This window comes from Bos indicus, chromosome 29 (assembly GCF_029378745.1).
Source record: "Bos indicus isolate NIAB-ARS_2022 breed Sahiwal x Tharparkar chromosome 29, NIAB-ARS_B.indTharparkar_mat_pri_1.0, whole genome shotgun sequence".
Lineage (NCBI taxonomy): Eukaryota > Metazoa > Chordata > Mammalia > Artiodactyla > Bovidae > Bos > Bos indicus.
In genome coordinates, this window is record NC_091788.1 from 17,831,161 (window position 1) to 17,858,611 (window position 27,451).

General features: G+C 37.6%; 1 protein-coding gene across 9 annotated transcripts in view; it reads left to right on the forward strand.

The window, feature by feature from the left end:
* NARS2 (asparaginyl-tRNA synthetase 2, mitochondrial) overlaps positions 1 to 27,451 on the forward strand; it is a 140,492-nt gene that overhangs the window by 50,486 nt on the left and 62,555 nt on the right. For 8 of the 9 annotated variants that reach the window (XR_011564967.1, XM_070783000.1, XM_019955143.2 and 5 more), the window contains one exon: positions 15,421 to 15,515. The exons of the other annotated variant lie outside the window; for it this stretch is intronic. Coding sequence is in view for 7 of the 8 variants with exons in the window: in XM_070783000.1 (XP_070639101.1) it covers positions 15,421 to 15,515 (95 nt within the window). In the remaining variant the exon portion in view is untranslated. The remainder of the gene's footprint in view (positions 1 to 15,420; positions 15,516 to 27,451) is intronic. 9 annotated transcript variants of the gene reach the window in all.

A 27,451-nucleotide genomic window follows, 5' to 3' on the forward strand; every position in this document is an offset into this window, starting at 1 on the left:
GTTTTGGATGATTTTAAGACTTGCAAGCAAAAAGAGAGACAGAGGAACTTCCCTGGTGATCCAGTGGTTAAAATGCAGGGGGCACGATTTCAGTCCCTAATCAGGGAACTAAGGTCTCTATACCAAATAAAAGAGATGGGGGTGAAGGGGTCGGGTGGGATATGAAGCTGTCCCAGAGGTCACTGAAGATTTGTTGAGTGAAAGATTATATGAGAGAATATACTGGGAGATGCCTTCTTTAGAAGTAAGTGAGACACAGTCTTGAGAAAGCTGAAAAAAGATGAAGAGCTTTTTTTTTTTTTGGTGATCAGAAGATGATATTGATGATACTATCTCATCATCTCTTTCAAATCTTTCTGTGTGATGTCAGAATTAGGAACTTGGTATTGGGAGGGTAGGCAGAGGATAGTTGATGTCTTTTATATTTAGTCAAAACTGGTGTTTAATTATATAGGATATCTACAAATTACGTGTTTTTGAGTGGGAGTAGATAGGAAGGAGATGGATTCATAGTGGTCACACAGTTTACATCTCTAAAGAAAATGAAACTTTTCCTCTAATGTACTTTAAACTTACAACTACATATTGCAGAAAATACATTCTGCACCTTTTATGTTTTTTAAAATACTTGTCAGTGTTAAGATGATGGTGATATTAAAGAAAAACCACAGTACACATCTGTTTACACTTCTGCTAGGAAAGTAATGGAGAATTATTTATAAGCAATACATTAATATAAGAAATAGTTTATTTCTGCTTATCAGTACCTATGTTTGAAAACAAACATGAAGTTAAATATGCACCAAGGATATCTTTTAGGCCAGCAATTCCATGGCACTTGGCTAGAAGCTTTTATGTCTCATTGTGCTTCTGATTGCTGATCCCCTCACTCACACTTTTCAGCACTCTTTTGGTCAAGCATTTATGGAACAATTACTTACCAGGTTGTGCTAGTGGTAAACAACTGCCTGCCAATGCAGGAGACATAAGAGACGTGAAATTGATCCCTGGGTCAGGTGGATCCCCTGTTGAAGGGCATGGCAACCTACTCCAGTATTCTTCCCTGGAGAATCCCACGGACAGAGGAGCCTGGCAGGCTACCATCCGTGGGATTGCAAAGGGTCAGACACAACTGAAGCAACTTCATACGCACTCAAAGAACTCCGTATTTTGACCTTCTCATCTTTTGTCCTGCACCAACTCTGTTTTCATTAAAAGTAGTGCAGTGTTAGACTTTGTGCGTGTACATGCTAAGTCACTTCAGTGATGTCAGACTCTTTGCAACCCTGTGGACTGTAGCCCGCCAGACTTCTCTGTGCATGGGGTTCTCCAGGCAAGAATACTGGAGTGGGTTATCATGCCCTCTTCCAGGGGATCTTCTTGATCCAGGGATTGAACCCATGTCTCTTTATGTCTCCTGCATTGGCAGGTAGGTTCTTTACCACTAGCTCCACCTGGGAAGCCCATTTTCATTATAAGTAGTGCAGTGTTAGATTTTACCAACCACCTATATTCTTCTTGGTATTTGACTTTGTTTCATACTTGGTTCTTCGCTTTTTGATTTTCCTGTTTGTGCTTATCAAACTAATCCACACCACCGACAGAAGATTAAAGTGTTAGTGTTTATGTGATAAAGGATACACAGGGAATAAAACCAGTATACTTTTTAAGTACTTGCTGATAATACCTCAGAGTTCCACTTTTTAAGAAATAAGCTATTTTAAATTTAGTTTTTGAATTGTTCAAAAGGTATCTATTTCAAAGTACAGGAGGATTCCATCACACCTTGTTCCAGTAATCTAATTTCCTTCCCCAGAATCAACCATTGTTATTGATTCAGTACAACCATTGCATTTCTTATGAATCCTGGAAATAATGTTTGGTTAAGGATAGAGGTCCTGGAGTCTCACCACCTTGGTTCATTCTCTTTGTCATATTAGACAGGAACTTAACCTGTGTGTCTCAGTTTCCTTCTCTGTAAATGGGGATACTCTTTGTTAGATGCTTATACACTCCTTGGCTATGGTTGTTTTTGTAGAAGTATCTGTATCTAAATGATTATTTTTTTTAACCTCAGGAAAATAGTTTATTTAAAGGTAATTTTTATTCACAGCACACAGTTGTTACTGGTCTCTGCAAGGCCCTTGTATCCTATCACTGTGTAGCAAAGCTGTTTATTCTTTTCTGTGAGTCTACAGGTCATTTGAGTGGTTGATTGGGTTGGGCTTAGTCAGCTGATGGGTTGGCTGAGAGCTGAGCCATCTAGAATGGTTTTGTGTGGGATGACTCATCTCTTTTCCACTTACTTCTCAGATTTCCCCATTATACTAATCAGGATGTGAATCTCTTTGGTAACGTGGCTCCAAGAAAGAATGTGAACTACACAAGCAGGTTTTCAGGCCACTATTTGTGTTAATTTTGTTACCACGCCACTGACCAAAACAAGTCACGTGGCCAGGCTCAGGGTTAGTGTGTAATATGCCAAGGGGGTTGAAATAGAGAGGTGTGACAAATTGGAGACATTAATGCAACTAATCTAACACAGTTGACTCTGTAGTAACTGCCGTCCAGCACTTGGTGGTTGCCATACAGCTATTGTTGGTCAGTAGTAAGGCGGACAAGTTGAAAGTTAAAAGATCACCAGGCACTGTGCTAAGTGTGTCACGGTGTCAGACTGCCACAGTCTTCTGAGAGTAATGACTTCAGTTCCATTTTCTCCTCTCAAATCTTACGCACATTCCTTTTCAACAATAGGAGGCCAGCCGTAGCCTGGAACCATGCAGGATTGGGGATTCTAGGAAACAGAGTCCTCAGTTTAGATGGGAGCAATAATGCCAAGCTGATAAAATACCATCCAGCATAATCTTTTTCTCGCCTTATTTTTTCTGCTTGATACCAATCACCACTTCCATTCCTTATATTCTCTTGGAGGCAGTCACCTTAATTTCTTTGCTATATCTTTTTACTATTAATATAGCTTCATAAAATATGAGTGATTTTTTGTGTATGTTTTAAATTCACATTAATGATAATAGAGTCATTATTGTTATATTATTCTGTTTTCTACTTTTTTCCATTTAGCTCTGTTTTGAAATTCTGTGCTGCTATAGGTATATCTATTTTTTGCTTGTCATTGCCACACGATATTCTTTATGCTTGCCTTCTACATTTTGCTTACCATTTCTAGTAATGGAAAGTTAGGTTGTTTCCAATTCTAAGTTACATCCTCCCCCAAAAAAAATTGCAATAGGCTTCTACATATTCCATAATACACTTGTATGAAAATTTCTCTAGAATGTATATCCAGAAATTCCTCAGTCATAGGGTATATGGATTAATTTCACTGTTATCCAGAATAACTGTACCAGTTTATACTATACTGGCATTACCTCAGCATTCCTGTTTTCCTCTGAATTAGTTTTCTATCAGTTTGTAACTTAGTGACTTAAAACAACACCTATTTATTAGCTCACAGCTCTATAGCTGTGTCAGTAATCAGAATCGCATGGCTGGGATCAATCTCTCAGCTCAGGGTCTCACTGGTTTGATATACAAACCAGTGTATCAGCTCTCTAAGCTTTCTGTGTTGCCATCTGGAGCTTGCTCTTCCAAACCCATTCTTGCTATAGGGTTATATATAGGACTGAGGTTCCCATTTTGTTGCTAGCTGCTAGCCAGATTCCTCTCAGCTCCTAGAAACTGCTCTAAGCACCTTTCCGTATGTCTTTCTCTGTCTTCAGGTGAGCAACAGCATTTCAGATCCTTCTCATGCTTCAAATTTCTGACTTTCCTACAGCCAGCTGTAGAAAACTTTTTACTTAAATATTTTTATTTTTAAAGCACTAGCAAGGAAATTTCCAGATCTTGAGGACATCTGATTTGGAACTTTAATTAAATTTGTAAAATCTCTTCACATCAATATTTGGCTTAGTGGTTGAATAAACCAGGGCTGAGAATCTTGAAACACATTTTATTAATAGAAATCTGCCTATTACATACTGACTATACCTCTAACACTTGATATTATGTAACTTTCTAATCTTTGTGAGTCAGATATATGTAATGAATTCATCTTAAAATGCCTTGTTTTAATTCGTATTTCTCTACTTCATAGTGAATTTGAGTGCTTCTTCATACATCTTAACCTTTTGAATTTTCCTTACTCTAAATCTGCTTTTCATACCCATTGTCCAGGTGGCGAGCAGCTTATTTTCTCTTTCTTGTTTTCTTCAAGGAGGTCCTTACATTTTCTACCCATTAATTACTTGTCAATTTTAGATGTTCAAAATATTTTATCCCTAATCTGTTGTTCTGCTGACTTCTTATCTCTTCCTTTATTAAATAAAATCCTTAACTTCAGTGTTGCCATTTGAGGATCTTGTTAAAGAGGTCCTTTCCCACTGGCAAAATCACTAAGTTTAAATAGTTAATATATTCTTATTCTTTCTTCATTACAATGGAAATATTTAGACTGTGAATTTTAAAGTTGCAATCCCATATTAGTTTTTGACCCTATCAGGTTCAATAATTACTTGTTTATGTATGTGTTTTAAAAAATTGAAATTCATATAATATAAATTCACTACTTAAAGGGTACATTTTGGTGGCATTTACTACATTTACAGTGTTATACAACTACCACACCTATTAAGTTGCAAAACATTTTCATTACCTCAAAAGAAGACTCCATGCCCATTAAGTAGTCACTTCTCATTTCCCTCTTCTCCCCAGACCACGAAAGTGAAGTGTTAGTCTCTCAGTCGTGTCCAAATCTGCGACCCCATGAGCTGTAGACCACCAGGCTCCTCTGTCCAGGGGATTCTACAGGCAAGAGTACTGGAGTGGATTGCTGTTTCATTCTCCAGGGGTCTTCCCCACCCAGGGACAGAACCTGGGTCTCCACTGCAGGCAGATTCTGTACCGTCTGAGCCATCAGACCATGGCTCCTCAGACCTTGGCTCTCACCAATCAGTCTGTATGGATTTACCTAGTCTAGATACTGCATATAAATGGAATTGTGCAGTATGTGGCCTTTTTTAAAATGTTTCTTACTTAGCTTAGTGTGTTCAAGCTTTATCCATGTTTTAGCATATATAAATACTTCATTCCATCTTATAACTAAATAGTATTTCACTGTTTATATATATATTGCATTTTGTTTATCCACTTACCAGTATTTCTACTTTTGTTATGAGTAGTATTGTTATGAACATTAATGTACAAGTATCTATTTGAATATTTGTTTTTTATTTTTATTTTTTATAACAATTTAAAAATTGAAGTATAGTTACTTTACAGTGTTGTTAGCTTCAGATGTACAAAAAAGTGATAGTTTTATATTTGTTATTCTTTTTCAGATTCTTTTCCATTATAGGTTATTACAAGACACTGAATATAGTCCCCCATGCTGTATAGTAGGTCTATGTTGTACATAGGCGTGTGTATATGATAACCTCATTTCAGTTCAGTCACTCAGTAATGTCTGACTCTTTGCAACCCCATGGACTGCAGCACGCCAGGCCTCCCTGTCTATCACCAACTCCCGGAGTTTACTCAAACTCATGTCCATCGAGTCGGTGATGCCATCCAACCCTCTCATCCTCTGTCATCCCCTTCTCCTCCTGCCCCCAATCCCTCCCAGCATCAGGTCTTTTCCAGTGAGTCAGCTCTTTGCATGAGGTGGCCAAAGTATTGGAGTTTCAACTTCAACATCAGTCCTTCCAATGAACACGCAGGACTGATCTCCTTTAGGATGGACTGGTTGGATCTCCTTGCAGTCCAAGGGACTCTCAAGAGTCTTCTCCAACACCACAGTTCAAAAGCTTCAATTCTTTGGTGCTCAGCTTTCTTTATAGTCCAACTCTTATATCCATACATGACCACAGGAAAAACCTTAGCCTTGACTAGATGGACCTTTGTTGGCAAAGTAATGTCTCTGCTTTTGAACATGCTATCTAGGTTGGTCATAACTTTGCTTCCAAGGAGTAAGCATCTTTTAATTTCATGGCTGCAGTCACCATCGGCAGTGATTTTAGAGCCCCCAAAAATAAAGTCTGACAGTGTTTCCACTGTTTCCCCATCTATTTTCCATGAAGTGATGGGACCAGATGCCATGATCTTTGTTTTCTGAATGTTGAGCTTTAAGCCAGCTTTTTCACTCTCCTCTTTGACTTTCATCAAGAAGCTTTTTAGTTCCTGTTCACTTTCTGCCATAAGGGTGGTGTCATCTGCATATCTGAGGTTATTGATCTTTCTCACAGCAGTCTTGATTGCAGCTTGTGCTTCCTCCAGTCTAGCATTTCTCATGATGTACTCTGCATATAAGTTAAATAAGCAGGGTGACAATATACAGCCTTGACATAGTCCTTTTCCTATTTGGAAACAATCTGTTGTTCAATGTCCACTTCTAACTGTTGCTTCCTGACCTGCATACAGACCTGCCTGCATTCTCAAGAGGCAGATCAGGTGGTCTGGTATGCCCATCTCTTTCAGAATTTCCCACAGTTAATTGTGATCCGCACAGTCAAAGGCTTGGCATAGTCAATAAAGCAGAAATAGATGTTTTTCTGGAACTCTCTTGCTTTTTCATGATCCAGCAGATGTTAGCAGTTTGATCTCTGGTTCCTCTCTGCCTTTTCTAAAACCAGCTAGAACATCTGGAAGTTCGTGGTTCACATATTGCTGAAGCCTGGCTTGGAGAATTTTGAGCATTACTTTGCTAGTGTGTAGGATGAGTGCAATTGTGCGGTAGTTTGAGCATTCTTTGGCATTGCCTTTCTTTGGGATTGGAATGAAAACTGACCTTTTCCAGTCCTGTGGCCACTGCTGAGTTTTCCAAATTTACTGGCATACTGAGGACAGCACTTTCACAGTATCATCTTTCAGGATTTGAAATAGCTCAACTGGAATTCCATCACCTCCACTAGCTTTGTTTGTAGTGATGCTTCCTAAGGCCCACTTGACTTAACATTCCAGGATGTCTGGATCTAGGTGAGTGATCACACCATCGTGATTATCTGGTCCTGAAGATCTTTTTTGTACAGTTCTTCTGTGTTTTCTTGCCACCTCTTCTTAATATCTTCTGCTTCTGTTAGGTCCATACCATTTCTGTCCTTTATTGAGCCCATCTTTGTGTGAAATGTTCCCTTGGTATCTCTAATTGTCTTGATGAGATCTCTAGTCTTTCCCATTCTATTATTTTCCTCTATTTCTTTGCACTGATCACAAATTCCTAATTTATCACTCCCTACCTGTTCTCCTTTGGTAACCATAAATTTGTTTTCTAGTCTCTGAGTGTATTTCTGTTTTGTAAGTGAGTTTATACATACCATGTTTTAGATTCTGCAAAAAAGCAAAATGGCTGTCTGGGGAGGCCTTACAAATAGCTGTGAAAAGAAGAGAAGCGAAAAGCAAAGGAGAAAAGGAAAGATATAAACTCTGAATGCAGAGTGCCAAAGAATAGCAAGAAGAGATAAGAAAGCCTTCTTCAGCGATCAATGCAAAGAAATAGAGGAAAACAATAGAATGGGAAAGACTAGAGATCTCTTCAAGAAAATTAGAGATACCAAGGGAATATTCCATGCAAAGATGGGCTCGATAAAGGACAGAAATGGTATGGACCTAACAGAAGCAGAAGATATTAAGAGATGGCAAGAATACACAGAAGAACTGTACAAAAAAGATGTTTACTACCCAGATAATCAAGATGGTGTGATCACTGACCTAGAGCCAGGATGTCTGGCTCTAGGTCAGTGGAATGTGAAGTCAAGTGGGCCTTAGAAAGCATCACTACAAACAAAGCTAGTGGAGGTGATGGAATTCCAGTTGAGCTATTTCAAATCCTGAAAGATGATGCTGTGAAAGTGCTGCACTCAATATGCCAGCAAATTTGGAAAACTCAGCAGTGGCCACAGGACTGGAAAAGGTCAGTTTTCGTTCCAATCCCAAAGAAAGGCAATGCCAAAGAATGCTCAAACTACCGCACAATTGCACTCATCTCAAATGCTAGTAAAGTAATGCTTAAAATTCCTCAAGCCAGGCTTCAGCAATATGTGAACCGTGAACTTCCTGATGTTCAAGCTGGTTTTAGAAAAGGCAGAGGAACCAGAGATCAAATTGCCAACATCCGCTGGATCATGGAAAAAACAAGAGAGTTCCAGAAAAACATCAATTTCTGCTTTATTGACTTTGCCAAAGCCTTTGACTGTGTGGATCACAATAAACTGTGGAAAATTCTGAGAGAGATGGGAATACCAGACCACCTGACCTGCCTCTTGAGAAATTTGTATGCAGGTCAGGAAGCAACAGTTAGAACTGGACATGGAACAACAGACTGGTTCCAAATGGGAAAAGGAGTACGTCAAGGCTGTATATTGTCACCCTGCTTATTTAACTTATATGCAGAGTACATCATGAGAAACGCGGGACTGGAAAAAACACAAGCTAGAATCAAGATTGCCGGGAGAAATATCAATAACCTCAGATATGCAGATGACACCACCCTTATGGCAGAAAGTGAAGAGGAACTCAAAAGCCTCTTGATGAAAGTGAAAGTGGAGAGTGAAAAAGTTGGTTTAAAGTTCAACATTCAGAAAACGAAGATCATGGCATCTGGTCCCATCACTTCATGGAAAATAGATGGGGAAACAGTGGAAACAGTGTCAGACTTTATTTTTCTGGGCTCCAAAATCAATGCTGCTGGTGACTGCAGCCATGAAATTAAAAGATGCTTACTCCTTGGAAGGAAAGTTATGACCAACCTAGATAGCATATTCAAAAGCAGAGACATTACTTAGCCAACAAAGGTTCGTCTAGTCAAGGCTATGGGTTTTCCTGTGGTCATGTATGGATGTGAGAGTTGGACTATGAAGAAGGCTGCGTGCTGAAAAATTGAAGCTTTTGAACTGTGGTGTTGGAGAAGACTCTTGAGAGTCCCTTGGACTGCAAGGAGATCCAACCAGTCCATTCTGATTTCTTTGGAAGCCCTGGGATTTCTTTGGAAGGAACGATGCTAAAGCTGAAACTCCAGTACTTTGGCCACCTCATGCAAAGAGTTGACTCATTGGAAAAGACTCTGATGCTGGGAGGGATTGGGGGCAAGAGGAGAAGGGGATGACAGAGGATGAGATGGCTGGATGGCATCACTGACTCGATGGACGTGAGTCTGAGTGAACTCTGGGAGTTGGTGATAGACAGGGAGGCCTGGCGTGCTGCGATTCATGGGGTCGCAAGGAGTCAGACACAACTGAGCGACTGATCTGATCTGAAGTGCTATTATATGATCAATCCTTCCATTTTGCTGCCAGTGGCATTTTCATTCTTTTTTGTGTGTGGTTGAGGAATATTCCACTGTGTGTATGTGTGTGTGTCCATACCATTTCTGTCCTTTATCGAGCCCATACACACTAAATCTTCTTTATCCATTCATCTGTCTTGAATGTTGTAAATAGTGCCACTATGAACATTAGGGTACGTGTATCTTTTCAAGTTAGAGCTTTGTATTTCTCTAGATATGTGCCCAGGAGTGGGATTGCTGAATCATATAGTAACTCTATTTTTAGTTTTTCAAGGAACTTCCAGACTGTTCTTGACTACAGCTCACCAATTTTCATTCCCACTGGTAGTATGAAGGGGTTCCCTTTTTTCCACACCCTCTCCAGAACTCATTGTTTGTAGACTGTTAAATAATGGCCATTCTATCTAGTGTGAGGTGGTACCTCATTGTAGTTTTGATTTGCATTTCTCTAAAAATTAGTGATATTGAGCATCTTTTCATGTGCCTGTTGGCCATTTGTGTGTATTCTTTGGAGAAATCTTTATTTAAGACTTCTGCCCATTTTAAAATTTTTTGTTTTTTCTTTTTTAATATTGAGCTATTTGTGCATTTGGAAATTAATCCTGGGTTGATCACATTGTTCGCAAACATTTTTTCCCATTCCATAAATTGTCTTTTCATTTAAAACCTTACAAGTTTAATTAGGTGTCATTTGTGTTTGATTTTATTTCAATTACTCTGAGTTAAATCCAAAAAAATATTGCAGCAATTTATGCCAAAGAATGTTCTGTGTATGTTTTCCTCTGGGAGCTTTACAGTATCTGCTCTCAAATTTAGATCTTTAGTCCATTTTGAGTTTATTTTTGTATATGGTGTTAGAGAATGTTCTAATTTCATTCTTTTGTGTGTATATATTTTCCTAGCACCGCTTATTGCAGAGACTGTTTTTTTTCTCCCTTGTATATCCTTGCTTCCTGTGTCATAGATTAATTGATCATAAGCAAATGGGTTTGTTCTGGGCTTTCTGTCCTGCTGCATTGATCTGTGTTCTTTTTTGTGCCAGTGCCATGCTGTTTTGATGACTGTGGTTTTGTACTATATTCTGAAGCCAGGGAGTGTGATTTCTCCAGCTGTGCTCTGTCTCAAGACTGTTCTGGCTACGTGTGGTCTTCTGTATTTCCATACTCATTTCAAAAATTTTCTAGTTCTATAAAAAAATGCCATTGATAATTTGATAGGGATTAGTGTTCAATCTCTAGATTGCCTTGGGAAATGACCCCATTTAACAATATTGATTCTTCCAATCCAAGAACATGGTTTATCTTCCCATTTGTTTGTATCATTTTCAGTTTCTTTCACTGGTGGTCTTATAGTTTTCAGAATATAGGTCTTTGCCTCCTTAAGTAGGTTTATTCTTAGGAATTTTGTTTGTTTTCATATGATGGTAAATGGGATTGTTTCCTCAATTTCTCTTTCTAATCTTTCTTTGTTAGTGTATAGAAATGCAACAGTTTGTGTGTATTAATTCTGTATCCTGCAATTTTATTGAATTCATCCATGAGCTCTAGTAGCAGTTTTCTGGTAGCATGTTTAGAATGCTCTATGTATAGCATCATGTCATTGGAAACAGTGACAGTTCTACTTCTTCTTTTGCAGTTTGGATTCCTTTTAAAAATTTCTTTTTCTTCTCTGATTGCTGTGGCTAGGATTTCCAAAATTACATTGAATAAGAATGGCAAGAATGGGCATCCTTGTCTTGTTCCTGATCTTATAGGAAGTGTTTTCAGGTTTTCACCATTGAGTATGCCATTATGGGTTTGTCATATGTGGTCTTTATTATGTTGAGGTATGTTCCCTCTGTGCCCACTTTCTGAAGAGTTTTTATCTCACATGGATATTGAATTTTATCAGAAGCTTTTTCTGTATCTTTTGAGGTGATTGTATCATTTTTATTCTTCAATTTGTTAATATGGTGTATCACATTGATTGATTTCTGAGATTGTAAAATCCTTGCATCCCTAGGATCAATCTCACTTCATAATGGTGTTTGATACTTTCAATATATTGTTCTTTGAATACTTGGTTCTAATTCTTTTAGACATATACCTAGAAGTAAAATCTGTATGTTGTATATATAGTATTTCTTGTTCATCTTTTTAAGAAACCACCAAACTCTTTTCCCAGTAAGGGTACCAGTTTACATTTATAGTTTCATTCCATTATATACAAAGAAGATAAGTTATGTGATTTGTTGAGACTTGTGTTCTGGCGTTTAGTCTGTCTTGGACAGTGTGCCTGTGCACTTGAAGAGTTCACAGTCTACTGTTGTTGGGTGGAGTCTACCATTTTTAAATTTACTCTTTCTTGAATCAGCATTTGTTTGGTTCCTCAGCTGTGTCCAACTCTTTGCAACCCCAGGGGTGATAGCCCGCCAGGCTCCTCTGTACATGGGATTCTCCAGGCAAGAATACTGGAGTGAGTAGCCACTCCCTTCTCCAGGGGCTCCTCCTGACCCAAGAATCGAACTGAGGTCTCCTGCATTGCAGGCAGATTCTTTACCATCTGAGCCACCAGGGAAACCCATGTTTGACTGATTTCCAGAGTTCTCATAATCGATTCTTACAGTTTTTACTTATTATTTTCAGTTTTTCTGTGGAGGGGTTGGAGTTTGAAGCTGCCTGCCCCACCATTTTTGCTGATATCTCTCAGCAATTACTTTTTAAAAGAAATATTTTATAATGTCCCTTTAATATCCTGAAATAAAATTTATAGATAGCATAACTTAAAACATACAGAAGCTTTTAAAGTTTGCTGTAGTGCATTCCTTGTAATGTAAAGGAAAACTAAAAGGAAGTAATTTATTAAAATAGTATGAATTTCAGTAAGTAAATGTTTCCATATGACACTGAAAGTCATAATGAAGTAGTGATATGTTTGTAACTTTAAAACAGTTGAATTTAAGAGATGTAAGAAACTCAGATTTCCTTTTTGTACAAATGCTAATAAATGAGAGTAAAATCAACTCCTAAATATTAGATTTTTTTATTTATACATGAAATGAGAGAAACCACTTTTAGAGAAGTCAATAAAACACCTGTACAAATTACAGATGAAAGAAGTTAAAGAGGTGAAGGAAAGGAAAAAGTTATAATGTTCATACAAATGTACTGGGCCTTACTTGAAATGTAATCATTTAGTAAATAATGAAGACATATCAGAGAATACATCTTTTATTTTGAAATCCTAACATGTCAGATATTTTAGTCTTGAGTGTTTAAGTCCGTGGAAACAATATCGTTTAAGTGATAATGAGTCTCAAAGATGAATTTTTTTATCTTTTTATATGTTTATTATTATTATTTTCTTTTACTTTACAATATTGTATTGGTTTTGCCATACATCAACATGCATCTGCCACAGGTGTACACGTGTTCCCCATCCTGAACCCCCCTACCACCTCCCTCCCCATACCATCCCTCTGGGTCATTCCAGTGCACCAGCCCCAAGCTTCCTGTATCCTGCATCAAACCTGGACTGGCGATTCATTTCTTATATGATATTATACATATTTTAATGCCATTCTCCCAAATCATCCCCTACCTCCCTCTCCCACAGAGTCCAAAAGACTGTTCTATACATCTGTGTCTCTTTTGCTGTCTCGCATACAGGGTTGTCATTACCATCTTTCTAAATTCCATATATATGCATTAGTATACTGTATTGGTGGTTTTCTTTCTGGCTTACTTCACTCTGTATAATAGGCTCCAGTTTCATCCACCTTATCAGAACAGATTCAAATGTATTCTTTTTAATGGTTGAGTAATACTCCATTGTATATATGTACCACAGCTTTCTTATCCATTCATCTGCTGATGGACATCTAGGCAGTATGGTACTGGCGCAAAGACAGAAATATAGATCAATGGAACAAAATAGAAAGCCCAGAGATAAACCCACGCACCTATGGACACCTTATCTTTGACAAAGGAGGCAAGAATATACAATGAAGAAAAGACGATCTCTTTAACAAGTGGTACTGGGAAAACTGGTCAACCACTTGGAAAAGAATGAAACTAGAACATTTTCTAACACCATACACAAAAATAAACTCAAAGTGGAGTAAAGATCTAAACATAAGACCAGAAACTATAAAACTCTTAGAGGAGAACATAGGCAAAACACTCTCCGACATACATCACAGCAGGATCCTCTATGACCCACCTCCCAGAATATTGGAAGTAAAAGCAAAAGTAAACAAATGGGATCTAATTAAAATTAAAAGCTTCTGCACAACAAAAGAAACTATAAGCAAGGTGAAAAGACAGCCTTCAGAATGGGAGAAAATAATAGCAAATGAAGTAACTGACAAACAACTAATCTCAAAAATATATAAGCAACTCCTGCAGCTCAATTCCAGAAAAATAAATGACCCAATTAAAAAATGGGCCAAAGAACTAAGTAGACGTATCTCCAAAGAAGACGTACAGATGGCTAACAAACACATGAAAAGATGCTCAAGATCACTCATTATCAGAGAAATACAAATCAAAACCACAATGAGGTACCATTTCACGCCAGTCAGAATGGCTGCGATCCAAAAGTCTACAAGCAATAAATGCTGAAGAGGGTGTGGAGAAAAGGGAACCCTCTTACACTGTTGGTGGGAATGCAAACTAGTACAGCCACTATGGAGAACAGTGTGGAGATTCCTTAAAAAACTGGAAATAGAACTGCCATATGACCCAGCAATCCCACTACTGGGCATACACACTGAGGAAACCAGAATTGAAAGAAACACGTGTACCCTAATGTTCATCACAGCACTGTTTATAAAAGATGAATTTTTAAAAAGCAATAATAGGGCATTTAGGACCAGATCAAAGTTAAGTTTTAAAAATAATAGGCAGTTACAAAATAAATGAATAATTTCATTTGGTAATTTTACACTAGGTATTACATTCATTCTCCTTTCAAAGACAAAAGGAGAAGAGGGCAGCAGAGGATGAGATGGTTAGATAGCATCACCGACTCAGTGGACATGAGTTTGAGCACACTCCACAGAGATAGCAAATGACAGGGAAGCCTGGCATGCTGCAGTCCACGGGATCACAAAGTGTAGGACACAGCTTAGTAACTGAACAACAATAGTCATGTTCATACACACACATACCCATACATGATATGCAGTATTTTTAGAACAACCAAAGGAATTAAATAAGATACCTTCATTTCATTTGTTTCTATAATTCAGCAGTTGGTACTCTGCCTCTTAAAAGGAGTCTTACATCCTTTGTTGAAAGTTTTATATTGGCTTGGTTGCTTTTACAGTATTGGTTTTAGTGCACCATTACATTGAAACATTTTCAGATCACAATTTGAAATATAAGAGTAGGTAAATTATCTTCCTTCACTCCAAATGAATATAATAGTCATAACTTGATACAGAAGGTTTCTTAATTATACTATTTAAATTATGCATGACCTCCAAATAACTTTTTATCTTAACTGTTAATAAATGTTGACTGGCTTGTTTCTGACCAGTTTCAAATGGACTAATCACTCTATATTACAAGTTCATAAAAATCGTTAAATGTAAATGTTCATCTTATCTTTGAAAGATAAGATCTGGCTTTTCTTATCTCCTAGTTGTCATGAAGATTAAGTGAAATGAACATGTTTATAGTTTATAATGTGTTTATAAAAATCTATTAAAAGCATTATTATTAACAATTTAATAATAATATGACAAGACATGTTTTAGAGGCTATTCCCTTGGGAAAATTAAATTTTAATCATGGGTCAGAATTGTGAAAGACTGTGTAATGCTTCACATCTAAAACATAATTTCTTGCTTCAGCTTGCCCCTCAATCAAAATCAGTTTTTAGGAAAGAGTATATTTTGTGACCAAAGTACTTTGCCCTTTAGTTGTTGTGTGTTTCAAAAATATGGAGCAAACTTCCTTGACCTTAGCACTTACCAAGCAGGGATTTTCTCTTTTAAGTGTGTACTGAAAACTGCCTTTTTTTCATGAGAATGACCTGTCCTCATATATTTTAAATTGCTTTGTGATTTTTAGTTGCGACAGAAATGTGAATGCTGTTCAGAACATGTAATAGCTTCTTGTGGCCTCTGTTTTCTTTTGCAGCCTTCAAGCAAAATAAAGGTGCCTGAGGAGAATTTCTTCAATATTCCTGTTTTCTTAACTGTCTCAGGACAGCTTCATCTTGAAGTGATGTCAGGGTACAGAGTTTTCTTTGATTTTACTCGCATGGGCTACTGTTTATGGGTTGGGTGAGAGTGTAATAATGTTTCCTTTCCCGGTGCTAAAACCTAATAATTGAAGTTAAGGTTTGTGGTTAGTCTACTTCAGTTCACTAAAAGTACATTTAGATTGACACTTTGACAATATCCAGATGTCTTACTAAAAAAATCATGGTAGTATACAGTTTTTTTGGTGAAGAATGTAACTTTGGAAATATGAAGTGTTTTTTTTTTTCTTTGTACTAATCTTTTTTGCTTAAATCTCAAAATATATAATCAAAATATAAGTATAATTAATTATGTTTATGAAAGTAAAAACAGTTATAATTCACACCTGAAAATTATAAGAGAGGTACTTGGAACAGATGGAAGAAAAAACTTTTTAAAATTATGGTTTAAATAAAGGAAATTAACTCACACAATCATCATGATGTGTGACCAATTAAAAAGTGTTAGAAGTCAGAGCCCATTAATTTTAGCCAGTCTTCAAATCTCTGGAAAGTCACTATAATCCTTTCAGTGCAATTTCCTTCTTTTTAGAGATTAAACAGGAAAATCTTTATTATTTAAATCTTATATTCTGTGATTCTGTGGGTAATTTTCTTAATGCTGACTCAACAAGTACTGAGTCTTTACCCAGATATAAATATCTTTGTTTTCTCATACAGAGCTTGAGACTTAAAAATCTTTTTAGGAAATGGCTACATTGAAAATAGGGAATCTTTGTGTATTTCCCATTGTTTTTAAATGTGCAGGTGGAAAAACTGAGGGGAAATAGTATTTGTATTTTTTTTTAATTTTATTAAAAAATTTTACAATATTGTATTAGTTTTGCCAAACATCGAAATGAATCTGCCACAGGTATACCCGTGCTCCCCATCCTGAACCCTCCTCCCTCCTCTCTCCCCATACCCTCCCTCTGGGTCGTCCCAGTGCACCAGCCCCAAGCATCCAGTATCATGCATCGAACCTGGACTGGCGACTCGTTTCATACATGATATTATACATGTTTCAGTGCCATTCTCCCAAATCTTCCCACCCTCTCCCTCTCCCACAGAGTCCATAAGACTGATCTGTACATCAGTGTCTCTTTTGCTGTCTCGTATACAGGGTTATTGTTACCATCTTTCTAAATTCCATATATATGTGTTAGTATACTGTATTGGTGTTTTTCTTTCTGGCTTACTTCACTCTGTATAATAGGTTCCAGTTTCATCCACCTCATTAGAACTGATTCAAATGTATTCTTTTTAATGGGCTGAGTAATACTCCATTGTGTATATGTACCCCAGCTTTCTTTTTTTTTTTAATGGACTTTACTGGCAGGATAAAGAATGTCAATGGTGGAATAAAGATAGTCTTGAAAATAATATATACTTAGATTCTTTTCTGATTTACCTTTGAGAAAGAAAGATACTATTTGATAACTACAGAGACCAAATAATAGAAAATATTATCAGAATATGGTATAGAAAAACTATTACCATAATAGCTCTGTGAGATTGTAGGAACTGCAGAATTGTTTGTGGGAAAGGCCATGTCAGGCATGTCATGGAAAGTTTCTTGTGCCTGTCAGTATAATTTTTTTAAATTTAAAACATTAATAGAAATATAAAGTGAACATGTATCAAATATTTTATTCAGTTATTAATTACTGAGGAAATAAGTAAAATAGTAAGACTAGTTCAAAGAGCATTTGGGAGGCTGTGAATTAATAGGCAGTTTAATAAAGAAATTTTAGAATAAGATTGCTAGATTAGTTACAAAGTAGCTGATATCCTGCAGATCAATTAACTCTAACCTTTAGAATTTTCTCTTCTACCTGACAGAAATGATTTGCATCTCTACTGGACAAAAATCTATAAGTTAACATGTAACTTTACTTAATCTGGGCTATTTAGTTCAATAGTAAATAGAATAATGGAGCAAAGGTCATCTCTTAGGTAATTAAATAACCTTTGAGTGTGTCCGTAGCCTTGTATTATATTGGAAGGATGTGCTATCTCCCTATTAGCTTTATCCAAGTTTAGGCTAACCTTTCTTAACAACCTTTTATTATTTGTTTCTTTTTATCTACAAACTAGAGAAAAGGTTTATTTCCCTCAAATGTGTCATAATGTGGGAAAAGTATAAGTTTGCCAATTTTTTCTGTTATAATATCAGTAGTGGATTATGTTCCCTCTTTACCAGTAAAGTACAGTGAACCACAGAATACACGGTACTGTGAAACTTGACAGAAGATTAAATGGACAGAATATGAGGGATTTTTTAGTGTGTTATGAAGTATTTCTGACAGGGGTAGTCAAATATTGCTAGTTTAATATAGTTTTAGTACTATTAGTACACAGTACATTATGTTTTAAGATTAATGCATGATTTAGTCTCCAGTAAGAAATTGCTAGTCTTCTTTTCCTTAGCATTTTTTTCCTAAATTTTTTTAACAGACTTTTAAAACGGAGTAAATGGTCGCTATATTTAGAAGGTTAACATTTTCTAAAAGGATATCTATGTTGCTTTCGTGGGTTTATGGCTCCATTTTAAAGTTTAATTTTGTTGTTATTTTAAATAAACTTTCTATTTTTTAATAACTTTTTAAAATAACATTTAAAAAATAATTTTATTTATTTATTTATCTTTGGCTGTGCTGGGTCTTCGTTGCTGCACGGGCTCTTCCCTAGTTTCGGAGAGCAGGGGCTAACTGTCTGGTTGCAGTGTATGTGCTTCTCATTATGGTGGCTCCTCTTGGCGCGGAGCACAGGCTGCAGGGCATGCGACTTCAGTAGCTGTGATTCGTAGGCTCAGTAGTTGTGGCTCCAGGGCTCTAGAGCGCAGGCTCAGTAGTTGTGGTGCAGGGGCATAGTTGCTCCTCAACATGTGGGATCTTCCTGGATCAGGAATGGAACCTGTGTCTCCTGTGTTGGCAGGAGGGTTCTTTAGCACTGAGCCACCAGGGAAACCCTGCATAATTTTTAAATGTAGAAAAGTTGCAGAGACAGCTCAGACTTCTTGTATACCTCTCACCCAGTTTCCCCTATTGTTAACATCTTACACGTTGCTGTGGTACATTTGTGAAAACTTAAGAACCCAACGTTAATACACTACTATTAACTATAAATTCCAGACTTTATTTAGATTTCATTGGCATTCCGTCAGTGCCTCTTTCCAGGGTCCACTTTAGGATGTGCTTAGCTGCTCAGTCGTGTCTGACTCTTTGTGACCCCATGGACAATAGACCACCAGGCTCCTCTGTCCATTGAGTTCTCCAGGCAAGAATACTGGAGTGGGTTGCCATGCCCTTCTCCAGAGAATCTTCCCAAGCCAGGGATCAAACCCAGCTATCCCACATTGCAGGCAGATTGTTTACCATCTGAGCCACCAGGGAATTACATTTAGTTTTCAGGTTTCCCTGGTCTCATCTAGTCTGTAACGGTTTCTCAGTCTTTCCTTATTTTTCCTGGCTTGTAGGAAGTATGCCAGTCTGGGTTTTCCTTATGTTTTTCTTAAATTTCAGGGAGGCAATGGGAGTGGAAAGAATACCACGGAAGTGAAATGCTCTTCTTGTCATATCATGTCAGGGAGGACTTGGTATCAATATGATGCTATTCACATTGATTGCTTGTGTTACTTGCCAAGTTTCACCACTGAAAATGTACTGTTTTTCTCTTCCTCTGCTTTGTTCTTTGAAAATGAGTTACTGGGTTTACCCACCCTTACTGGAGGTAGGAGTGAGGGGTTGGGAAGTGGGAGATGGAATTATGCACCATGTCCTGGGATGAGGACAGTATTCAGAATTAGTCTGTATGAATGATTTGTTGTCTCTTCGCTATGATTTATTTATTTATGTCATCATTTGTATCATGATGGACTGATGTATGGTTTAGGCTGTATTTCAATGCTCTGCTATTTACTTTACTCCTCAGATTGTTTAAGGTGTTGGGACTTGTTGTATTTTAATTCTTGTATCCCTTTCACATGCCCCTATCCTTTTGTCTTTTAAGTACCTCCTTATTCTCTGGTACTGTTAGATACCAAGATTTTTTCCTTTGTTAGTTTGTTTTCCTGTTCTGTAATTGATGAACCTACACTGTTACTCAGAGTCCATCATTTGCTTAGGGGTCACTCTTGGTAGTGTACGTTTTATAGGTTTGGAGAAGTGATGTCATACAGAGTAGTTTCACTGCTCTAAAAATGTACGCTCCTGCAAATCATCCCTCCCTACTTCCCTCCCTCCCTCCTAATCCCCGGCAATCCCTGATCTTTTAACTGTCCCCAAAGTTTTGCCCTTTCTAGAATGTCATAGAGTTGGAATCATACAATATGTAGCCTTTTCTTCATTTAGTAATATGTATTAATATTTAATACTCCATATCTTTTCATGGCTTGATGGCTCATGTCTTTTTAGCATTGAGTAGTATTTCATTACATTGATGTATTACATCTACTTTTGCTTTATTGACTACTCCAAAGCCTTTGACTGTGCGGAGCACAACAAACTGGAAAATTCTTAAAGAGATGGGAATACCGGACCACCTTACCTGCCTCCTGAGAAATCTGTATGCAGGTCAAGAAGCAACAGTTAGAACTGGACATAGAACAATGGAATGCTTCCAAATTGGGAAAGGAGTACATCAAGGCTATATATTGTCACCCTGCCTATTTAACTTGTATGCAGAGTACATCATGTGAAATGCCGGACTGGATGAAGCACAAGCTGGAATCAAGATTGCTGGGAGAAATATCAATAACCTCAGATATGCAGATGACACCACCCTTATGGCAGAAAGCAAAGAGGAACTAAAGAGTTTCTTGATGAAAGTGAGAGAGTGTGGAAAAGCTGGCTTAAAACTCAACATTCAAACAGCGAAGATCATGGCATCTAGTCTCATCACGTCATGGCAAATAGATGGGGAAACAATGGAAACTGTGACAGACTTGATTTTCTTGGGCTCCAGAATCACTGCAGATGGTGACTGCAGCTGTGAAATTAAAATACGCTTGCTTCTTAGAAGATAATCTATGACAAACCTAGACAGCATATTAAAAAGCAGAGACATTACTTTGCCAACAAAGGTCCATCTAGTCAAAGCTATGGTTTTTCCAGTAGTCATGTATGGATGTAAGAGTTGGACCACAGAGAAAGCTGTGTGCTGAAGAATTGATGGTTTTGAATAGTGGTGTTGGCAAAGACTCTTGAGAGGCCCTTGGACTACAAGGAGATCCAACCAATCAGTTGTAAAGAAATTCACTGGAAGGACTGATGCTGAAGCTGAAGCTCAAATACTTTGGCCATCTGATGTGAAGAGCTGACTCATTGCAAAAGACCCTGATGCTGGGAAAGATTGAAGGCGGGAGAAGGGGATGACGGAGGATGAGAGGGTTGGATGGCATCACTTTTTCAATGGACATGAGTTTGAGTAAGCTCTGGGAGTTGGTGATGGAAAGGGAAGCCTGGAGTGCTGCAGTCCATGGGGGTAACAAAGAGTTGGACATGACTGAGCGACTGAACTGAACTGGCGTATTTCATTAACTGGAAGTACCATGGTTTATCCTTCTGTTCACCTACTGAAGGACATCTTGGTTGCTTCATGTTTTCGCAGTTATCCCAACCATATTTTTTAATTTTCCACACCCTGATCTCAGAATCAGCTGTTTCTTCTAGAGCCCTGATTTCTTTTCTTGGAAAATGGTATTTAGAAAATAAGACTTAGTCACTAGTATCTTGCTGCTGCTGAGGGATTATTGATTTTAAGCCCTTTCAGCAGACATAGCTATAAATGTTTTTTAAATAAACAAAAGCTAAGTGTTTTCATTACAGTCTGCCTATAAATAGTGCAGTGTAAGTTGAGTGTCTGTTCTGAAAGAATTAGAAATGCCCTAAATTGTAAAACTTATACTTACAAGATGTCATGTAATAAAGTTTTCCATTTTTTTGTCAGTTAAACCCAGAATTAGAGGAAGCCTTGGCCTAATGTATTTAAAAGGATTTTTGATTATTATTGTTTTGTTTTCTTTATTGGTTTTGTTGATTTTTAGTTTTGTTGCAGGTATTTTTTTTCCCCTTTATATATATTTTTATAAAACCACAGTCAGGCACATTTCAGGATAAAACTGATGCTTTTCTTTTGAACATTGCTATTAGAAGTATAAACTAGTACAGCCTCTCTAGAGAAATACTTTTGCAGTGAGAATTATTCTTAAGGAAATGATTTGACAGTTTCTGTAAAGATGAGCAAAAAAAAAATAGTTGAAATCAACTTTATACTAATGAAAAATTACTAACAATCTAAATACTTATTTAAGAAGATTGACTAATCCTCAGTGTACCAAGAAAATATTCAGCACAGTTTACCATCTGGGAGTAATGGACCTTAATTTTAATAAATATTTTTAAGCCATGTTATGAATAGTTTGCTGAAGTAAAAATAAAGGAATGGTGAAAATCAACTTTATTAGAATTTCAGTGAGTATTTAAATAGAGCAAACCCAGATTTTTAAGAATTTTATTATTGAGAGATAATTTACTTATTATAAAATTCACCAATTTAAAATGTACCATTCAGTAGGTTTTAGTATGTTTTCAGGTTTCTGAACATCACTATAATCTAAGAATATTTTTAACCACCGAGAAAGAGGCTTTTTCCTATTAGCAGTCCCTCACCATCCTCTCTCCCATCCTAGGCACCACTGATCAATCTGCTTTATGTGTCTGTGAATTTTCCCATTCTGGATATTTCATATAAATGGAATCACACCATATATAGCATTTTGTGACTGGTTTACTTTATTTTGCAGAATATATTCAATGTCTGTCAGTGTCGTAGTATGTATCAGTATTTGATTCTTTTTTATTGCCGAATAACAGTCCATGTTATGAATATAGCATGTTTGTTTATCCATTCAGCAAGTAATAGAAATTTGGGTTGATTTTACTTTTTGGCTATTATGAATAATGTTCACACGACTGTGTGAGTACAAGTATTTGTGTGAACATGTTTGCATTTCTCTTGGATAGGTACTTAGAAGTGGAAATGATGGGTTACATGGGAAGTTTCACCATGTGAGGAACTGTTAGACTGTTTTTCACAGTGGCTGCACCAAACTTACAATCCCACCAGCAGTGTATAAAGATTCCAATTTCTCCACATCCTTGCCAGCACTTATTATATATCTTCTGTTGTGCCACAGGACACCCAGGCTGCATCCCTGGCTTGGGAAGATGCCCTGGAAACGAGAATGGCAACCCACTCCAGTATTCTTGCCTGGAGAATTCCATGGACCCGAGGAGCCTGGCAGGCTATAGTCTGGGGGTTGCAGAGTCAGACAGGACTGAGGGACTAACATATTCACTGAGTGTGAAGTGACGTTTCTTTATGGTTTTTATTATGCATTGCCCCCATGACTAATGTTGAACATCTTTTCACGTGCCTATTGGCCATTCAGATGTTGTCTGTGGAGAAATGTCTATTTAAATCCTTGGTTCATGTTTTCAGTTATTTTAGTTATTTGTCTTTTTATAGTTTAGTTATAAAAAAATTCTTAATATATTCTAGATATAAGTCTCTTATCAGGTAAACTGATATATATCTGATAACAGATAAACTGGTATCTATCTGATATCAGATATCAAATCATATAAGAATTTGATACCTGATTTGCAAATATATTTTCTCATTCTGTGGTTTTTTTTTTATTTTCTTGAATATGATGGCTAAACCCAGATTCTTGTCTTTACCTTTCTAGGTTTTGAAAGTACTCCAAATAGACGCCCTTTTGAATGTAGCCAGCTGTGTATCAGTTGCCATGTATGATCCTGGAATATGTCTGTACTTTAAATACAGGTTCCAATTTCAGATACATCTTTAATAGGCTCTAGCTTATTATTCTGGTTCTTGCAGCACATTATCAAAAATAACTTTGATACCTCTTAATTTTATTGAAGAGAGGTTGGCCATTTCTTTGCTCAATAATTGCAAAACATTTTTGTTTTTATATTACTAAACACCAGTCAGAATGATCAACTCAGTGAATTTTTTCATTTCTACATGTTATTTTTTTCCTTCCAAAAAACTTTGTGTACACACTTGCCTTTAAGCATTTGTCCACTTATTAACCATATCAAATAAATTTTGATGTATGATTGTCATGAACAGTAAAAAAATATTGTCACACAAGGAAAAATAAATACTGTTGTTAAAATGACCATATTACACAAGGCAGTCTGCAGATTCAGTGCAATTCCTATCAAAATCCCACTGATGATTTTCACAGAACTATAACAGATATTTTTAAAATTTGTATAGAAGCGAAAGACCCCAAATAGCCAAAGCAGTCTTGAGAAAGAAGAGCAAAGCTGGAGGTATCACATGCCCTGATTTCAAGCTATACTACAAAGCTAGAGGATTCGAAACAGTATGATTCTGGAACAGACATGTAGATCACTGAAACAAAATAGAGAGCCAAGAAATGAATCCACACTTACGTGGTCAGTTGATCTATGACAAAGGAGATAACAATGTACAGTGGAAAAAGGGCAGCCTCTTCAATAAATGCTGTTGGAAAAATGGAACTATTTTCTCATACAGTGTGCAAAAACAAGCTCAAAACAGGTTAAAGACTTAAATGTAAGACTTAAAACCGTAAAACTTACAGAGGAAACTATAAGCATTTGAGATTGGGCTCAGCAATATATTTTTTTTTGGATATGTCTCTTTGGGCAAAGTTGTTTTAAAAAAGCAAAAATAAACAAAAACTACATCAGACTAAAAGCTTTTACACAGTGAAAGAAACCATCAACAAAACAAAAAGGCTACCTACTGAAAAGGAGAAGATATGTGAAACAATATGTCTGATAAGGGGCTAATATCCAAAATATACCAAGAACTCATACACCTCAACATCAAAAAAAATAAACAACTCAATATAAAAAACTGGGCAGAGGACCTGAATAGAAATTTTTCTAGAAATGACACACAGGTGGCTAACAGGCATATGAAAAGATCCCCAACATCACTCTTATTAGAAATGTTAATCAAAACCACAATAAAATATCACCTCACACATGTTAGAATGCTTATTATAAAAAAGACAACAAATAACAAAAGTTAGTAAGTGTGTGGAGAAAAAGGAACCCTCATGCGCTACTGCCGGAAATGTAAATTGGTGCATTCACTATGCAAAAGAGTATATTGTGACTAAGTTCAGTCACTAAATTGTGTCCACATCTTTGCGACCCCGTGGACTGCAGCATTCCAGGCTTCCCTGTCCTTCACTGTATCCCGGAGTTTGCTCAAACTCGTGTCCATTGAGTCAGTAATGCCACCCAGCCATCTCATCCTCTGTTGCCTCCTTCTACTCTTCAGTTCAATTCAGTTCAGTCGCTCAGTCGTGTCCAACTCTTTGCGACCCCATGAGCTGCAGAATGTCAGGCCTCCCTGTCCAACACCAACTCCCGGAGCCCACCCAAACTCATGTCCATTGAGTCTGATGCCAGCCAACCCTCTCCTCCTGTGTCATCCCCTTCCCCTCCTGCCCTCAATCTTACCCAGCATCAGGGTCTTTTCCAGTGAGTCAGCTCTTTGCATCAGGTGGCCAAAGTACTGGAGTTTCAGCTTCAACATCAGACCTTCCAATGAACACCTAGGACTGATGTCCTTTAGGATGGACTGATTGGATCTCCTTGCAGTCCAAGGGAGTCTCAAGAGTCTTCTCCAACACCAAGATTCAATAGCATCAATTCTTCAGCGCTCAGCTTTATTTATTTTTTTATTTATTTTTTATTTTTTATTTATTTATTTTTTTATTCAATTTTAATTTTAAAAAAATTATACATGTGTTCCCCATCCTGAACCCTCCTCCCTCCCCATACCATCCCTCTGGGTCGTCCCAGTGCACCAGCCCCAAGCATACACGACTATTGGAAAAACCATAACCTTGACTAGTTGGACCTTTGTCGGCAAAGTAATGTCTCTGCTTTTGAATATGCTGTCTAGGTTGGTCATAACTTTCCTTCCAAGGAGTAAGCGTCTTTTAATATCACTGCTGCCGTCACCATCTGCAGTAATTTTGGAGCCCCCAAAAATAAAGTCTCTCACTGTTTCCCCATCTATTTGCCATGAAGTGATGGGACCAGATGCCATGATCTTCGTTTTCTGAATGTTGAGCTTTAAGCCAACTTTCTCACGCTCCTCTTTCACTTTCATCAAGAGTCTTTTTAGTTCCTCTTCACTTTCTGCCATAATGGTGGTGTCTTCTGCATATCTGAGGTTATTGATATTTCTCCCGGCAGTCTTGATTTCAGCTTGTGCTTCCTCCAGCCCAGCGTTTCTCATGATGTACTCTGCATATAAGTTAAATAAGCAGGGTGACAAGATACAGCCTTGACATACTTGCGTGCCCTCAAACTTTCTCAGCATCAGAGTTTTTTCCAGTGAGTAGTCTCTTGCATCAGATGGCCAAAATTTTGGAGCTTCAGTTTCAGCATTAGTCTTTCCAGTGAATATTCAGGGCTGATTTCCTTAGGATTGACTGCTTTGATCTCCTTGCTGCCCAAGGGACTCTCGAGAGTCTTCTCCAACACTGCAATTTGAAAGCATCCATTCTTCAGCAGTCAGCCTTCTTTATGGTCCAGCTCTCACATTGTACATGTTCAGTTCCGTCGCTCAGTCATGTCCGACTCTTTGCAACCCCACAGACTGCAGCACCCCAGGCTTCCCTGTCCATCAGCAACTCCCGGAACCTACTCAAACTCATGTCCATTGCGTCAGTGATACCATCCAAAAATCTCATCCTCTGTCATCCCCTTCTCCTCCTGCCTTCATTCTTTCCCCGAATCAGGGTCTTTTCCAATGAGTCGGTTCTTCGTGTCAGGTGGCAAAAGTATTGGAGTTTCAGCTTCAGCATCAGTCCTTCCATTGAATATTCAGAACTGATTTCCTTTAGAATGGACTGGTTGGATCTCCTGCTGTCCAAGGGACTCTCTCAGGAATCTTCTCCAACACCACAGTTCAAAAGCATCAATTCTTCAGCACTCAGTTTTCTTTATAGTCCAGTTCTCACATCCATACATGACTACTGGAAAAACCATAACATTGACTAGTCGGACCTTTGTTGGTAAAGTAATGTCTGCTTTTTAATATGCTGTATAGGTTGATTATAGCTTTTCTTTCAAGGAGCAAGCGTCTTTTAGTTTCATGGCTGCAGTCACCATCTGCAGTGATTTTGGAGTCCCCAAAAATAAAATCTCTCACTGCTTCCACTGTTTCCCCATCTATTTGCCATGAAGTGATGGGACTGGATGCCATGATCTTAGTTTTCTAAATGTTGAGTTTTAAGCCAACTATTTCATTCTCCTCTTTCACTTTCATCAAGAGGCTCTTTAGTCCTTCTTCACTTTCTGCCGTAAGGGAGGTGTTGTCTGTGTATCTGAGGTTACTGATATTTCTCCCGGCAATCTTGATTCCAGCACATCGTACGTGAGTACTGAAAAAACCAAAGCTTTGACTAGATGGACTTTGGTCAACAAAGTGATGTCTCTGCTTTTTAATATGCTATCTAGGTTTGTCATAGCTTTTCTTTCAAGAAGCAGATATCTTTTAATTTCATGGCTGCAGTCACCACCCACAGTGATTTTTGGGCCCAAGAAAATAAAATCTGCCACTGTTTCCACTCTTTCCCAATCTGTTGCCACAAAATGATGGGACCAGATGCCGTGATCTTAGTTTTTTGAATGTTGGGTTTTAAGCTAGCTTTTTCACTCTTTTCTTTCACCCTATCAAGAGGCTCTTTAGTGCCTCTTCACTTTCTGCCATTAGAGTCATATCATCTGCATACCTGCAGTTATTATTTCTCCCAGCAATCTTGATTCCAGTTTGTGCTTCATCCAGCCTGGCATTTCTGCATGATGTACTCTGCATATA